General features: G+C 37.0%; 1 protein-coding gene across 4 annotated transcripts in view; it reads left to right on the forward strand.

Moving 5' to 3' along the window:
* LOC134578172 (carcinoembryonic antigen-related cell adhesion molecule 16-like) overlaps window positions 1-19,245 on the forward strand; it is a 58,161-nt gene that overhangs the window by 26,507 nt on the left and 12,409 nt on the right. Inside the window, exons 5-7 of one of the 4 annotated variants that reach the window (XM_063437179.1) lie at window positions 3,700-3,838; window positions 8,437-8,495; window positions 19,089-19,108. In XM_063437179.1, the coding sequence (XP_063293249.1) occupies window positions 3,700-3,838; window positions 8,437-8,495; window positions 19,089-19,108 (218 nt within the window). Of the gene's footprint in view, window positions 1-3,699; window positions 3,839-8,436; window positions 8,496-17,739; window positions 18,399-19,088; window positions 19,109-19,245 lie in introns of those variants that run through there. The other 3 variants (XM_063437180.1, XM_063437181.1, XM_063437182.1) reach the window with 3 other exon arrangements.

Here is a 19,245-nt window from a genome sequence, read left to right on the forward strand (position 1 = left end):
CGTGTGAAAGAGGAGCAGAGAGACAGCCCACTGCAAGGCTCATCTCCTGATACTTACCATTCCACGCCTGACCTTGCAGGGCAAACAATCTCCAAACCGCGCCGCTTGCACCTGCGGCGGAGACCCGACTGGCCCTCTGGCACTTACCGGAGACACAAGATGACCAACGCTCATCACCGCAGCACCGGGCAGAGAGCCGCAAGGGGGAGCTCCCCGATGCACCTCACGCACCTCCGGAGGGAGAAACCTCAAGACTCAGCAAACACTAAACCGCACCGGCACACCAGTATTGGAGACACACACAGCCAAATCAGCATGAACCGTATTCCCACTCAAGCCTGGAGCAGACAGAGTGGCAAACTATGGATCACTGGGAGTTTCACTAGCCGAGGAGGTTGGAGGGCAAGGCTGGGGATAGGGTGAACTTTTCAGTTATTCATCATTTCAGTTACTGTCTTGCATTTATTTCAAGCATTCTATTATATGTGACTGACATGCATTAACCCCTGTCTGGATTGTTGGCACTATATCCTCCTTGCACTTAACTACCTATGCAGGGCTGATGGCATCTAGAGGTCAGGGCAATAGGTCCTAGCACAAATAATAATGTCTTTGCTGTATAAGCCTTCTATCCTTATCTTCCATGACCTGCTATCACTCCTCTCATAAATAACACTGTCATATTTCATGTACCAGATTAATGCTTAAAAAGGAACTTCATGTGTTATCTTTAGCTTCAAACTGAATCTGGGCTAATCTATCAGACCTCAGCAACATTAACTCTCCAAGTGCCATTGCAGAGTGCCCCAACTGTTAACTGTTACCTAACATCTAGTCTCAACGTATTGTTCCTTAATCTTTCGCAAAATAAAAAAAGGGCTGTTAAACTGATTGCCTAGTACAACATGTTTTATTTCATTGACTTGTACCTGCTATTGTGGCGTTACAAGCATGTATGTTAAACCTAAGCACTGCAAAAATAAAGAATATAAAAAATAAATAAAAAAAATTATATATATATATATATCGATATCAAAATACACGTCAAACTAAATAATATATATATATATATATATATATATACATAAGTATAAGTATAAACGTATATATCACTATATATAAATAAAAATAATTGTAAAAAATGATATACATATATATATATATATTTTATATATATATATATAAAAAATGAAAAAATACCTTGCACTCAGACTTCACAGTAGCCAAACCGGGTGCAACACCAGGGCTTAAATATTCAAAATAGAAAAAATGGTAGGTGGCACTCACGGATTCCGTTTAAAATATAACTTTTATTCCAGTAGGTTAAGACAGATCGACGTTTCAGTCCATCATGTGGACTTTCATCAGGATCACCCTGATGAGAGTCCACATGATGGACTGAAACGTCGATCTGTCTTAACCTACTGGAATAAAAGTTATATTTTAAACGGAATCCGTGAGTGCCACCTACCATTTTTTCTATTTTTATATATATATATATATATATATATATATATATATATGCACACGTATTTATATAATAATTCTATGTATATATTTATGTAATAATTTTACATAATTGGGTCATTTTATTAATTACAATTTGCGGGACCTGCCTGACAACCCAGGCCGAAAGTCCAGGGAATTTAATTTACTAGCACTATATTTAACCCTGTAACTTTCCAAGACACCATAAAACCTGTACATGGGCGTTACTGTTTTACTCGGAAGACTTTGCCGAACAAATATTAGTGTTTCAAAACAGCAAAATGTATTACAACAATGATATCGTAAGTGAAAATGCAATTTTTTGCATTTTTCAGACACAAATGGCACTTACACGGACGATATTGTTGTGATACGTTTTACTGTTTTGAAACACTAATATTTGTGTTCAATGAAGTCTCCCGAGTATAACAGTACCCCTCATGTACAGGTTTTATGGTATTTTCAAAAGAAACAGAGTCAAATGTAAGGCTTGCGTTTTTTCACATTGAAATTTGCCAGGTGGGTACGGTAGCCCAGGAATGAAAATTACCCCCATGATGGCATACCATTATACCATTTGCAATAGTAGACCACCCAAGGTGTTGCAAATGGGGTATGTTCAGTCTTTTTTAGTAGCCACTTAGTCACAAACACTGGCCAAATTTGCCGTTCAAAGTAATTTTTTGCATTTTTCACACACAAAAATATTAACACTAACTTTGGCTAGTATTTGTTACCAAGTGGCTACTAAAAAAAGACTGGACATACCCCATTTGCAATACCTTGGGTTGTCTTCTTTTACAAAAGGTATGCCATCATGGGGGTAATTCTTATTCCTGGACTACCATACGGTCTCAAAGGCAACGTAACCAACCTGACGAATTTTAATGTGAAAAAAATAAAAAATGTAACATGCTATATTTGACCCTGTAACTTCCCAAAACACCATAAAACTTGTACATAGGGTGTACAGTTTTACACGTGAGACATCCCTGAATACAAATATGTGTATTTTATTGCAGTAAAAGCAAACAGTATTATGACACCCACAGTTAGAATGTCATGTAGAACTAAACATTTTTTTAAATTTTTTCCCATTTTTTTTTTTATATTTTATTTACATTAAATTATGTTTCATACCTAAATATTTGATGTTAAATAAAAGCCCTGTTTCCCCTGAATAAAATTATATATAATGAGTGTGGGTGCACATAATATGAAAGAGGCAAATTACGTCTGAACAGACATATAGCACAAATTCCAGTTTTTGTTTGTTTTGTTTTGATCACAATGTGTACATTTGGCTCAGTCCTTAAGGGGTTAAACAGAATGAGCCATAAAGAAAGTGTAAACATTAGATCTCACTTTACAGGAAGTGTATGGGAAAGCTGTGCATGTTACTTGCAAGGAAGTGTGATTAGGATCAACTCAACAAAGTGATTTAACTCCTAAATGTCAGAGAATTGAGCAGTGAGACTGCAGGGGCATGACCTATACACTTAAACTGCTTTATAAATCTTGTTATTTTGGTGACTATAGTGTCCCTTTAAAATCACTGACGGATGAAATTAATAACGTAGATTTTATTATTACAGTGGCACCTATTAAGGGTTGGGATATATTAGACAGAAAGTGAACAGACAGTTCTTTAATTTCATGTGTTGGATGCACGAAATATGGGCAAGCAAAAAGATCTGAGTGACTTTGACAAGAGCCAAATAGTGATGGCTAGATGGCTGCTGCAGAACATCCACTTTTGCTCCTGGATTTTATTGGAGGCTATCTGCAAGATGTTTCAACCTAACCTTATCATAGGTGAGGATAATACCACAAGTGCCTGTCCAATAAACCATCAACTACTCTGGAAAATATGACCATAGTGTGGATCCACAGAGAACACTATATGCCTTTTTTCATATTTCATATAATGGTACCAATTACTTTTCAGATTCAAGTATTAGACTAAATTGTTATGGAATCACCTAGTGGCTTTTTTTTCTGGGAGCCTCTAGTGGGCACTGAAAAGTGTAAAAACAGTGCAGTGTCTCTGATATGGCTTCAGAAGAAGCGTCTTTAGTAGAAAGTTATGTTGGTCCTTGGAGTGTCCCATTAATTTGTAACCACCTTGCCAAAAGGAATCTGGACTTTCAATATAAAATGTGCTCTTATTATATTTTGTAATGCTCTGAGCATCTTTTTTTTTTTTCACAGACAGAACATTGACTCCTGATCCTCCTGGACCCTCTGGAGAGAAAATAGGAATTATCATTGGCATTGTGGTTGCCATCATTGTAGTAGCTCTCATTGCTGCATTAATCTACTTGTTTGTCATCCAGAAAGCACGCCAAAAGTACATATTCTCTTTTTTTCTATCTCCTCTAAGGGGCTTATATGTTAAATTGTTATGTTGCTGCTGAGGTTATCAGTATTTTTTTGCAGAAATGTAATGTCATTCCACTTTATCATGCTGCTTGAAAGAAAACACTGTCTAATTTAAATAGACACTATAGTCACCAGAACAACTACAGATTAATGTAGTTGTTATGGTTTCCAGAGGTGTAACTAGAAACCACGGGGCCCGGTGCAAAAACTGCCATGTGCCCCACCCCCCATGTGTCTCAACCCCTCCCCAGCCCCTCCATGTGTCACATTCATGTCCCCAGCCCCTCCATGTGTGGCATGTTTGGGGGTGAGTGTGGAATTGTTGGGGGGGGGGAGAGTATGACAGAATTGAAGGGGCTCATATGATGGGGTGAGTGTGGCAGGGTGATGGAGAATGAGTGTGACAGGGTATTGGGGTGAGTGTGACAGTGCGAGATAAGGTGAGTGTTATAGGGTGAGTATGGTAGAGAGATGGGAGGTGAGTATGACATGGGTGAGTAACAGTATTAGCAGAGTTATTGCAAGTGTGGCAGATGAGTGATAGTGTGTGTGAGGGGTGACAGTGTGTGTGGGGTTGACAGACACACAGGTGCATACACTGACACACATGCAGATAAACAGGCAAACACACACTGACACACATGCACATGCACATACACACCAAATAACACACATAGATACATACACAGACACACATATAGATACAGATGCACAGATATAGACACTGACACATTCAAATACACAGACACACAAACTAACACACATACAGATGCACAGACACATAGATACACACACTGACACACATACAGATACACAGACATACAGAACTACACATTCAGATACACAGAATTACACTCCTACAGATACAAACACTGACACATATACAGATACACAGACACACACTGACACATGCGGATACACAGACACACATACAGACAGATACACTTGCAGATACACAGACACTTAATGGTAAATATTCAGATACGCAGAATGACACTCATACAGATACAAACTGTGACACGTACAAATTAGTGTTCAAACTCAAGGAAATCGGTCTAGATGAAAATGCTTATTCTTGGGCAGAACATTGGCTTAAAAATAGAGTACAAAGAGTTGTTGTTAATGGTAAATTTTCAAGCTGGACAGAGGTTGCAAATGGTGTCCCTCAGTGGTCTGTTCTGGGATTCCTTCTATTTAACATGTTTATAAATGATCTTGAAGAAAGCATTGAAAGTCATGTTTCAGTGTTTGCAGATGACACAAAACTCTGTAAAATAATACAATGTGAGCAAGATATTACTTTGCTGCAGAGGAATTTAAAACTGGGGGACTGGGCACTCAAATGGCAGATTAAATTTAATGTTAAAAAATGCAAAGGTATGCACTTCGGCGTAAAGAATACACAAGCAACGTATGCCCTTAATGGAAGCGAATTAGGGATAACAACACACGAAAAGGACTTGGGAATTGTTATAGACAACAAACTATGCAACAATGTGCAATGTCAATCAGCAGTGGCCAAGGCCAGTAAGGTATTGTCATGCATGAAAAAGGGCATTCATTCTGGAGACGAGAATATAATTGTTCCTCTTTATAAATTACTGGTAAGACCACATATTGAATATACTGTGCAATTTTGGGCACCTGTTCTAAAGAAGGATATTATGGAACTAGAAAAAGTGCAGAGGGGGGGCTACACAATTAATAAAAGGAATGGAACATATCAGCTATGTAGAAAGGTTAACAAATTTAAACCTATTTAGTTTAGAAAAACATTGCCTGAGAGGGGATATGATAACATTATACAAATATATACAGGGCCAATACAAACCATTGTGTGGAAAACTATTCACAAACCAGACTTTACATAGGACACGAGGTCATGCGTTTAGACTGGAAGAAAGAAGATTTCGTCTAAGGCAAAGGAAAGTTTTTTTTACAGTAAGAACAATAATAATGTGGAATTCTCTGCCTGAAGAAGAGGTTTTATCAGAGTCCACACAGATGTTCAAACAGCTACTAGAAGCATACTTGCAAAAACAGATTATTCAAGGATATAATCTTTCAATGTAGGGTAACAACAGCTTGATCCAAGGATAAATCTGACTGCCATTCTGGGGTCAAGAAGGATTTTTTTTCCTAGCTTGTTGCAAAATTGGAAGTGCTTCAAACTGGGTTTTTTTGCCTTCTTTTGGATCAACAGCAAAAAACAAATGTGAGGAAGGCTGAACTTGATGGACGCAAGTCTCTTTTCAGCTATGTAACTATGTAACTATGTAAATGCATAGGGGCACTCACTGACATACAGATACACAGACACACATGCAGGCAAACAGATGCACATACAGAAATACATTCCAATGCACAAGCAGACAAACAGATACACATACAGACACAGACACATGCAAAATTTACATTACATTTTTTGTCACCCTGCTACGTTTTAGGTGCAGGAGGGTGACTTCCCTTAGGGGGCCAGTGGTTGTCTCAGGCTGATGGGAGTCAGAGCTTCCACTCTGACTCCCTCTTCTTCTCCTGCATTGCTCTCGGTGATTGCTGGGAGGAAGTGACCGGGGCTGTCACTTCCTGACAGCCCCGGTCACTTCCTCCCAGCGCTCTAACGTCACTGGGGACCTACATTGCATCGGGTGGCCCTAAGACTCTGGGCAATCTTAGATGGGCCCTTCAACATGCGGTCCTGGTGGTACCACATTGCCAGCAGACACCTCGGTCGCAGTGGTCGGTAGGGCGGCTGGAGTAATGGGCTCGGTTGCAGCTGCAACCCCTGTGATTGCGGTAGGTCCGGCAGTGCTGGTGTCTATACCATGTCCCTGCAGGCTTTTTGCAGTAAACACAGTCTTTTCAGAGAAAAGACAGTGTTTACATTACAGCCTAGGAACACCTTTAGTGGCAACTCCTCACTTTGCCACTAGAGGTGCTTCCTGATGATGCATTGATTCAAGCATGTAAAAGCATTGGGAAAGCATTGTGATTGGCAGATATTATCACTTCTGATGATGTCTGCCAGGAAGGTGAATTGGGGCGGAGCAATGCCGACGGACCCGTGTATAGCCTTACTATATGTCGAATTGACTGCATTTATGAAGACAGTTGACCATATTTGGTTTGTTTAAGATAACAAAATTTTCGACTATTTTCACCCACTTTGGCACTTTTAGAAATAACTATTATTTTGCCCTGCTTTGGATCATTTGGATTTTGTAATGTTGAACTTGATGGACCTCACTCACTCTTATTTCAAATCATATTACTATAAAATGCGTGATTTGGTGCCATCAATTTCATGACATGTCAACAAAATTGTGGCCCACTTGGAGGCTTGGAGGTGGGTGGACTAAAAAATGAACAAGATGTTACCCCAGGAACCCTTATTTACCTACAGGGTGCCAGAGTGGCATTAAACTCTCATTTTTACTAAGCACTGTGAACTTGTACATCTATTGTTCAGTTGGTAATGATGGGGTCCACCCATCTCTCGGTAAGCCCCATTAATTTTGCTTTTCCAGCCTTCTGTTTTTATTGTGTATGTGGCAGTGTCAGTGATGTTCCCTAGTGCCATTGGATTGTAAAAGTTATAATAGGTATGTTCTATTTTTTCCTTTTGATTACAAAAGAATCCCAAGATAAATTTTGATGAATAATTTGACTTTGTTTAAAGATTTAGATACAGTTTGGTTACAAACAACTTGTTGATATATAATAAACCTGTTGTTTGAGAAAATATATTATAGGCTTATTTTGCTAATTTTAATAAGTAACCAATGTGGTTGGTTACTTAAATCTAACTATTGCAATTGTATTGACTATTTGATTTTTAGTGAATAAACAGCGAAGTTCAGCTACAAACAGCAACTCTACACGGGCCATATTTATCAGGGAAAGACTAGCACAGATCTGGGGCAGTGTACTAAGTTAGAGTACTTACTGTATAACTAAATGGAATTGTTTAGAATTTCATTTGACTTTAAAAATGTGGCCACACAGTTTTAACAATGGAATATGTGATGGTTTGTCATTTTTTTATTACCAAAACATAAGTAATGATTACCGTGTAGTGTTTGTAACTGTTACTGGATTGTGGTCGAATCTGAAGATCAATAGTGTACTGATTGAGAATATCCCTTCTGTAGTAATTAACAAAGCATTTAACCTTTTTTTTTAACAAAACTCTAGATTAGTTTACTGACTCTTCCATAAAAATAATATACATAATATATTTATATTGGGTCTTAATACTTTTACTTTGTTTGCAGACACTGGATATACAAATTGATTATTACGGGAAAGTCTGTAGTTTTCGAAGTTGGGAGAAACTTGACAGCTTAGTATATAAGTCCCTAAAAACGACTTGCATTTTCTCCTCTTCTCCCTACCATAGCCTCATAACCATCGATCTCCTTTTTTATCTGCATTATTTTCCTGTTTTAACCTCTTTCTTCTTCCTGTAGTTTAATTCCCTCTCTACTTGTAATCTGTTACTTTTTCTTTTTTCATTTCTATATTAATATGCACTGATATACTTTTTATTTTATTTATTTTATAAAGGAATTCAAATAAAAAGAACAAAACCACAAATGTCTCCGTCACGCCTTCTTCAGGAAATGGTAGGTTATTTTAACAGGAAAAGTGTTTGTGTGACCAAATGCACACACAGTGAACAGATTTCAAATGTTTGGTGCATCAACCGTGGTTTACATTCATTACCTTATTTTGGTAACTGAGGGTGAATGAACAACAAACAGCATCATTGGATAAGAATTGCTCTCAATGACGTAAAAATATGGTATGAATGAACATGTAGAGTGAACATGTCATCCAAAAATGTGTAGTATCTGAAATAACGAAGACATTAAAATTCAGTCTACAAAACGATGTCAGCAATGTATAGGTTACAATATATACTCTTCCTTGGCTTTCTTCTGCTTTCTCCATTATGGACTTTGGACAAGACATTCTACCCAACCACAAATGCTCAATGAGGCCCATATAAGGCATAATGGGGAGAAAATATTTATAATCGTAGTAGAATGTTAAAAAATACATTGACGAATACACATAAGCTGTACTTATTACTAAAGTGCTAAAACTGTCACCACAATCTTCCCCTCTTCACAACTGTATAGACGAAGGGAAGACCACAGAGACTAACTGTTAGTTTTCAATCACTGTGTGACCAAATGTGTATGTGTATGGCTGATGGATCCTGTCATATACTAGAAGTAAGTATAAGAGCTAAATTGGCCACATCTTAACAAGCATGACAGGAGGGCTCACACACAAACACACTCTACTACTGCCTCACTTGCACCTCTATTACTGCTGCTACCCACACTCACACTTATACACACTATTGCACAAACTTCTACACACATTGTTACACACTGCTACGCACAGTAACATATACACAGACATAAACATACACACTCACATACACATACAATCTTTATATTTGTGCGTGTTTATAAAACATTTTTAATCATATCTAAATAGCCACTTATTTTGTGTTTGTTGCTTTTTGAGTTTGGAAGAGGGAATTTAGGGCACTTAAAGACTCTCTGCCTACAGTTGCTTGTGATATGAATCCCGCCCAGTCGTCTAATAACATTTCCAAAATCACAAGCTTTGTTCTTACTGAAGTATACAAAAGCAGGGGAAGCAGAAGTTAAAGTGATACACATGCCAGCTATCCAGTTTCCATTTTTCTTTGAGAAAATAAAGAACTTGTGGGTTTTAGCAAGATATTTTGTGCTGTGACTTGTAAAATCCCTGTATACAATTCATGACTACCAATGATGTATATATAAGTTCCATAAGCAAGCTGTTTACAGACCGTGTGATATAACATGTGTACACACACTTTATATGTTTGTTTATACTGGCAGTTGTCTACTACAAAACAAATTTCATGTTTCTTCTTCCTATTTGTGGTATGGCTTTTTTAACCTCAAAAGGAACTGACACTAATGTCTATCTAGTAATTATTGCTACTTTTACAACATTTAAGTTTCAATACAAGCAGTTCTAATCAAAAATTAGGAAAAGAGAAGTTAACTCATAAGACTGCACTCCCAACGTTGTTTAAATATGTTCAAAATGTTAGTAACAATGCAGAGCAAAATGTCTGCAGGTCAAATTTAATTTTGGTGACCGAGGTTGGGAAAGAAGTCATGTTAAAGCATGTTAAAGATAGTAAATGTAATTAGTGTAACTATTCTAACTGTATGTTGGTATTATCACTTACAATGTGTACCTTTATATAATTTCATTTTAATTAGTCTCAAACATCAGCCTATACACTCATACGGTTATTCACTAAAGTAAGAATTCAAAGTGCATTCAGACCTATTTTATGCTCTACCTATTTTATGTTAAAGGAACACTATAGGGTCAAGAACACAAACATGTATTCTTGACCCTATGGTGTTAAAACCACCATTTAGGTGGCTTACCATCCCTCCCCCTTAGCCCACTTAAAAGGTAATAAAACATCCTTTTTTTTCCGTGTGGTGCTGAACCCGTCTCTGATCCACCTCCTTGCTGACATGAACAGAATTTATGATTTCAGCCAATCCAATGTGGATTGGCTGAGATTGTCAAGGAGGCAAGATGGGGGTTGGGCCAAATGCCGGCTTGGCCAATCAGCACCTCCTCATAGAGATGCATTGAATCAATGCATCAGTATGGGGAAAGTTCAGCTTCTTCATGCAGATTGTGGAAATGCTGAATGGCAGTGGTGCAGCACTGCCCCAGAAGGCACCTCCAGTGGCCATCTGAGGAGTGGCCTCTGGAGGTGTCCCTAGGGGGCAATGTTAACAGTGTTTGCATGAAAATGCCTTCAGGGACAGATTATTATTACATTTATAATTATAATTCTGGGGACACTAACATTCACTAACTTCTTTCTATTTTTCCATGATTTTACCCTTTGTTGCATGCTCCACCTTCTATCTACATTCAGGCTGCCAGATATCACTAGAAATATCTGGAAGAGAATAGTTCAATAACAGGGTGTGTCATTCAGTACATAGCTATTTTTTTTTTCATCAAACTTCCGTTAACCCAATTATTGAGAAATATAGCAAAGATCATGAAATGTGTTGCCCTCTCCTCTGGCACTGAAATATTGGCTGTCAGTTTAATAATTTTCTGTTAGTTGGAGTTTGAATATCCCAATGACTGTGATTTTCCTTCCTGACTACAAATAGGAAACTAATATATCACATTTTAGCAGGCCAGTTTCCTGTTGCCGTGGTTTGAGGAGAAATGTTATTATACTCTAGATACATGTGGGAAAACTAATATCTGTCCGAACCTAGCTACATGGAAACTTACAGTTGTAGTTAATATGTATAAATATGAAATGTCAGAGAACAAGTATTATTTTCTTCTAACACAGATTCACCTTCAAACATTATACCATTATCTAAAACATACCTCCCAACACTGGGGTGAATGGATAGATGAAGTATAGAGACTCCCAGACGCCCAGATGCTCAGGCATTAGAGACGCCCAGAAAAAGGGCAGGTGCAAGCAGAAAAATGGTTTGGATTTGTCTAAAACATGTATGGCTGATGTGAGAACGTGAGCTTGGCTGTTGAGTGGCCTCTGTTCAGATTCAGATTCAACTTTATTGTCATTGTACCATGAACACACATCGGCCATGAAACACAATTGGCCTCTGAACTGATATGCAGCAGTCATTTAAAATACTATTTTAAAAAAAGTTTTATGTTACAGTAATACTTGATAACACAATTCCCTGATACTTAAAGGGACACAGTAGGCACCCAGACCACTTCAGCTCATTGAAGTGGTCTGGGTGCTGTGACCCTTTTGCACTTAGTGCTGCAGTGTAAAAGACAACCACTAGAGGGCTTCCGGAATCAAAACATACTTTTGGTCCGTTATCTGACACTGGACGTCCTCACAGACCTCCACTGTCAGATTTTCCCCATTGGAAAGCATTGAATAATGCTTTTCTACGAGGAGGTCTAATGCGCGCACGGGCAGAAGGGAGCATAGGCGTAGCCTGATCCAGCACCGAGGGACATCAATGCTGGATTCAGGTAAGTGGCTGAAGGGGTTTTAATCCCTTCAGCCGCGAGGGAGGGGGAACACGAGGGAGGGGGAGACCAATAACCCTCTAGTGCCAGTAAAACGGCTTTGTTTTCTTGGCATTATAGGATCCCTTTAAGAATACAATCCTACTACCTTGCTACCAATGTCAAGCCTAAGAATACCTCAACATTATAATAGTGCCACCATATAAAAATCCAAAGCACAACTTACCCATATCTAAGTGAAAAGTAAGTGTACCAACTGTCAATCAGTTAATACTCTAGTGCAAACCCAATCCTTAATAGTGTATGTTATTCATGTGACATACAAGTTCTTAATGTAAGCCCAAGGCCACATGCATAAAGTGCAAAATATAATCACTTAAACCATATACATAAAGTGCAAAAAATGCACATGTGAGCACAAAACAAAAAGGCAAAATGTAAGCACTTGACAAATGTGCAATAAAAGTGGACACATAAACCATGTGCAAAAGTTCATATGCATATAAAGTGAAAAATGTGGACACAAAATCATGTGCATGAATGTGCAGAACATGCTCACATAGACCATGTACTTAAAGTGCAGTGTGAACACATGATCGTGTTATTAAAAGTGCATAATGCAATCACAGAACAAATAAAAGCACATAATCATGTGCATAAGAATGCAAAATGCAATAGCCATGATCTCGTGCATAGGTGAAAGTGTGAGCACAATAATATTGACAATTATGTGCAATGCCACATATGTAAAGTATCATTTTATATTTAACCTACCCAAGTGCACTGTTAAAATACTCTGCCCGTTGATTTAATGCCCAGAGTGCAGTTGGCACAGTGAGAGCACGTTTAATGATTTGGTCATCATGCGTTGACTGAGGACAATTCACTGATGTCCACAGTAGCAAAAATCCATGAAGAAAAAAAATAACAAGATTATCCCAATTTTTTGGTTTTGTCACTGAATCTGCAAGGGTTATTTACTAAAGTGAGAAGGTTGAAAACTCAAAATGAAATTCAAATTTAAGACCAAAATATCCGAACTGGAATTATAGCTGACTAGGAGAATGGTATCAGTTTGGCCACTTTGGCTTTAAATTTGGAATTTACTTTGAATTCACCTTGGATTCCTGAATACCCTTTTGGGTAGTTTGGAGGCATGCTAAAATACTATACAAATGTAATGATTAACATCTGTCAGCATCCCTGAACTAAATTTCGCAAATTCCTGCTTGGATGACCTTTGTTCCATGTAACATGATATATTTTGAAAGCATCACTGTTGGGAATTTACTGAACTTAAGTCAATATAAGGTTATTATTGTAGCTTTGGTTATGTGGATTAATTCAAGATTATATATGAACTAAGAATGAAAACAACTTTAGGTTAAATAATTGGTTTTGGTGAATAGATCATGTTCCTGCTGTCTCACTGCTCACTTCTCTACCATTTAGTAGTTAAATCACGTTGTTTATGCAGCCCTAGCCGCACCTCCTTTGTCTGAGCCTCATAGCATCCCTCAATAATCTAAATGCTTTATTGCACAGTGTTTTTAATTTAACATTTCATATCTCATATTCTGTTATTACCTTGATAGAGTCTGTGGGAGCCTACTATCTGTGATTAAATTTAAGTTAACAGAGCAGAGCACTTCTAAAGTGGACACAATGTGCTGTAAGATGTGATTTGAAATTAAATATTCTTTATTCTTTCATTGGGGTTGAGTGTCCGCCAGGTACAGCTAGGGGTGCATAAACAAAAACAAAATAAATGTGACTCCTAAATGGCAGATATTTGAGAAGTGAAACTCAAGGGACATGATATATACACAAAAACTGCTTAATTGGCTTTAGTTGTTTTGGAGCTACCTTTTGTGTTTGAAAATTTCCCCTTAAAGAATAATGACAATGTTTGCCATTATCAGTTTGGTCCTGACGATCTCATGTCAGTAATAAATTAATGGCAGCACATATAGGGTACTGTGTGAACTGTAGTGAACTCTAGTGAATTGAAAATGCATACTAAAAGCTAAACAGTGACTATAGCTGACTTGGAATATCCCTACAATTCAATCTTCAGCTCTTTAATGAATAAATAACTAACAGATATATCACCCAAAGGTGAAAAACACAGATAGTGAAATATTTTACAATGAGTAGTACTTAACTTTAGATCACGAATAACAGCCTCCCTAGGTCGTTAGCTAGAAGTGACATATACCATATATAGAGAACCACAACAAACAATTTGGGATATGGCTGTGTAAATTTACAGAAAAGACATAAAATAAAACATAGTGTGATATTGTAAAAACACAATTTTGTTATGCGCAGCTATATTTGCACTCACTAGATGTAGACAAGTGTAAGCGTTCTCAAGGTGCCTCCCCCGATGTAATTCGGGACCAACAGATCAATCTAATCACCTCCAGGTAATTATTCCACCAAAGGACTTCCACGGGTCAGGGTAAAAAAAATTAGAAATTTATTCAATAAAAGAGTAAGCAGTCACCAATCAGCATAGGATATGAAAAGCAGGAAAGAAAAAAGTCCTAATCGTTTTGTTCTAAAGTAACTTCCTCAGGGACCGCAATGAAAACTGTTGAAATGTATCAATACATGTTACAAACAAACATATCCTATGTCCTTAAATAGGGCTAATCCCTAATTCCATTGGTGGATTCAGTGGGCATGTAGATCCTTTTCTATTTGGATTGGAGGAGGAATCTTCCTTCATCAGCTGTTTCTAGCTTCTCCAGTTTGTGTGGAATAGAATTGGCGCCCTTTTTCGTCAGAAAACCGGAAGTGGCCGTCATCACCGAAACCGGAAGTGACATTGCGGGTACATCCGCGTTCCAAATGCGTTCCAGTGGCCATTAATCTCTATGGACGCACAAACTCATGAACATGTATTGATACATTTCAACTGTTTTTTTATTGCGGTCCCTGAGGAAGTTAATTTAGAACAAAACGCGTAGGACTTTTTTCTTTCCTGCTTTTCACATCCTATGCTGATTGGTGACTACTTACTCTTTTATTGAATACATTTCTAAATTTTTTTACCCTGACCCATGGAAGTCCTGTGGTGGAATAATTACCTGGAGGTGATTAGAGAGATCTGTTGGCCCCCATTACATCGGGGGAGGCACCTTGAGAACACTTACACTTGCCTTCAATGAATAAAGTCTGAGCCTGATATAATTTAGATTTTATTTTTATATCATTTTCAATCAACACAAACAGTTAGCATAATATCCATTACCTATGTATTTTTTTTTTTTATTCTTTATTTAACATTGAAGAATGAACACGGTATACAATCAGTACCATAAATCATTCCATACAGCTATAAAGTTGATTCTTAAGTTAAATACCTCAGAGTTTAGTTATTCAACAATGCATTTTTTTATATTTAAAATAAAACACCCCACCCACCCAAAAAAAGCTCTCTCCATCTAGGTATGTCTCTCCTTTTAATATATGCCTTCTATAGGTCCCATACTTTTGTCCCAAATATATATATATATTTATTTTATATATACACCGACCAGAACCCCTCATACTCCCAGACCTCAGGTTGAGAGCTCAAGAATGAGCAGTACACAAAAATTAATACCACCCAAGATTACAATATTGTATCTCTGTCTTTCATAGAACACATGTGTTTAAAAGGCATTTGTAGTCTGCATTGTTTTTGTAGGAAACAAATTTGCAACTTTATGAATAAATACCGGTAAGTTAAGAACTTGCTTCTATGCAAAATATATTGTTAAAACGTAAAAGAGGAACTGAAACCCACTGATTAACAGTGTAAAATGTAAGTGTAGCAGATGATATCACAAAGAAGTTCATTGTGTTCAATTTTATGGCTTTTGTGATTTTATATATATAAATATAATATAGTAAATGAACACAAACATTAAAATAGCAATATCTTATTTAGAGATGGTAGTCTGATTTTAACCACATCAGAACAGATTTAAACAGTTCTAGTATAGTGAGAAACAACAGGAATTCAAGTTAATTCACAGTGATTGATTTCTGATTCAGCTAGTTTGACCTAAATTTTGAAAATCATATTGGTGGAATTGTGTCTATGTATTAAAGGGGAACTGTTACCTTTCTTCAATTTAAAACACTGAGTATATATATATATATATATTAAAAATCACCTATGACTTATTACCTTTTTCATTGGATGCTCAAATGTCTTTTAAATTTATATTAACGAGTTAGCAAATTAAATCCAGGGTTAATTACTAAAGTGAAAATTACAAGGAATTCAAAGTGAATTCCAAATTGAAGGCCAAAGTAGCGAAACTGAAAGCATTGCTGACTGGGAGAATTTTAAAATTTGAATTCACTTTGAATACACGTTGATTTTCCTGCAATTCGTCCTTTATTGAGAAACCCTGAACATGATTATGTTCAGACAAGGCAAAGTCAGGGCAAACTTTGCAAATGAAGAGGACACAATTGAAACATTGTTTCATTTTTCCTTCTCAGTTACAGGATGAAGAGGTCTGAATTTTTACATTTAATTTTATTTTCACACCTGACAAATATGTATTGAGGTATAGCTATACATAAATATAATATTGACTCAATATTTTTCTATGGGGTTTTTAAACCCGCTGGACCCGCTTTGCATGAGGACGTCCAGCATCGTTTCACTGAGTCAAACTCTGTGAAACTGAAGGCAGCGCCTCTAGTGGTTCTCTGGTGGACAGCCACTAGAGGCAATCTCAACACTGCAATATAATCATTTCAGTTTCTCTAAATTGGCAATGTTTTACATTGCATGGTTAAGGGAGCAGGGATATTGCACTCAGACCATGTCAATGAGATGAAGATGTCTGGGTGCCTATAGTGTCCTAAAGGGGATCTTGTGTCAGATCGTGTGATCATGTTGTCAGTCTGTTTTAATTTGACCCCTGATATGACATTTCTCTGCCTGCCTTTTGATTTATGAGCTGTTCCTCAATAATATTGAACAATACAAGCAATACGATAAATACAAGCAAGACAACAGCTTCTAAATATAACTGGCATCACAAATTGAACATGCAATGCCTTCAGCGTCATGTCATTCTTTGTGCAAGGTTGCTAGCTCTATCCAATACTAGGCATGCTTAGACAAGTCCTGGAGACTTTCAAAGCAGCGTGAAATAATCCTGTATTAGGGAAAGCAGGAAATGATTGCCCTGTTTTTACTGTTGTTTACTTCCAAGTTGGCATTTATTACCATAGTGCTTTAACTTTTAAACATAGCATTGTTTGTTTTATAATAGGAAACCTGGAAACAAAACATAGTGGTGTTAAATCCATAGCAAAATAGATTAGAATTTGTTAAGAACCATAAAAAACAAAAGAAACAAATATTCCAGTCATGCTCATAACTTGAATGCAATATATAGATTAGCTTACATTTATTTTGTCATGTGAGTTCCTTTATATATATATATATCGGAATTGTGGGAGGGGTTTATCTGGCCTACATCAGACCCCCTGCTTTCTCTGGGTGTTCTGCCAGTGCCCTACCTAACTCGCCCTACAATGTTTTTTTTTTGCTTTTTTTTGCTTGTGAAGTTGAATGAGTCAAACAGGAAAAGTTAGCAGCGAAGATGCAAAAGCACACCGTGCAGCCAATATAATTTCTAAAGAGCCCTTAGGTATCAGTGTGGCCAGGTACACAAAAACTAGGGCAAACAAGAGTCCATACTTTAACAAAATATATAAGCAAATAAAACAGAAGACAATTAATGTGTGTTGCAATTTCCTTCCCAGCAGTAGAACATTGCAGCTTACTTGGGAGATTCTTCTCCATCTTTCCTCATAGAGGCCAGAGCAGCTCCACCGTACGTGTCTACCACCATCTTATCAGCTATTGGTTCTCTTGATCTTGTAGGATGATCCATGATAATGGAGAAAGGACACCTTTCCCACAAAGGCCACCAAGATGTTGGAAAAGTCCAATATAACTTGACTTGTTAGTTGCTAAAGTGATCACCTGAGTTTCTCCACTCAATTATCAACAAGTAGATGTCAGTGAAGCCATTTAAGTCTTTTGTAATCAAAAATCCAACTTTATTTAGAGTAGCTATGGCACCATTTGTCCTCTCAGTATAGTAGAAAGACCCACTTCCTTTTAATCCTATTTAGTTCTAAACTGCAGTGTTTCCCCTTTTGCTCCAAATTGAATGCTGTTCATGATGCCATGCCTTTCAAAGACTTATAGTTCAGTCCTCAACTGAATGAGGCCACCATTTGAACTGTGATGCCTAGAAAACCTTGCTGTACACATAAAGCACTGCATATATAAGTCCAGCAGGTGCTGATGGTGCAAAGGCTAAGAAAGACATTTGGAAATCTGGAATAGAGTTGCAAGATGCCTAAGTCAAGTCCAAAAAAAGACATTTTGAAAAATGTAGAGAAATAGAATCAAATAAAACAGCATATAGGTAATTTTTATTAAATAATTGTATTTGCAAAACAAAAACATAATAGATACTTTAGCAAAATATGAAGAAATTATGTGTTTCATCTTGATTGCATGTAGACATTGTCTGAAATTTCTGTGGGCTTTAGACAAAATTATTCAAAATTATTAAAATGTCACACTTATCACTTCTGTGGCAAAATCAGGATTTTTAGCCAACGTTCTAAAACGTTAATATTTTATGAATTACATATTTCAAATAATCGGATATTTTGAACCTGATTAGTCATTCGTGTACTTGACAGCACCTCTTACCCACTTGCACTATGCAAACTTAAATATTAAATCCACAGTGAGCTTTATGGTTAGCTGACATTTCTCCTGTCAGTTGAGCAGAGAATTCATGTCATATTTAGGTGAAACAGCCATATCCAGTTTCAAATATATTCAATATATTCAATATAGTTAAGTATTGAACTACTGATTTTTTCTACTAAATGCATATAATATAGAAATGTGTTTAATATATACTGTATATATTTTATCCTTTTGGGCATCTCGCGTTCTACTAAATATGCTAACTTGTGTGGTTTAGAGGTGTTGTTTCCACTGGTTTATCCTATTTGGTAGGCAAAAAGGGTAATCATATTGATGGAAGATAATTTAATAATATTGTGTTTATATTTTTTTTACTTAGGTCATGCAGATCAGAATGGGGTAAGTGCAAACAGTTTCATTGTATATGATTCACTTTAAAAAGGTTGACATTAAAAGAGTGCAGTACAATTATTGCTTTGTATAGAGTACAGCTTTAGGGTACATTTGTATACTCAGTCCCTAAACCATTTGGACAC

Source organism: Pelobates fuscus, chromosome 11 (genome assembly GCF_036172605.1).
Source record: "Pelobates fuscus isolate aPelFus1 chromosome 11, aPelFus1.pri, whole genome shotgun sequence".
In the NCBI taxonomy this organism is placed as follows: Eukaryota; Metazoa; Chordata; class Amphibia; order Anura; family Pelobatidae; genus Pelobates; species Pelobates fuscus.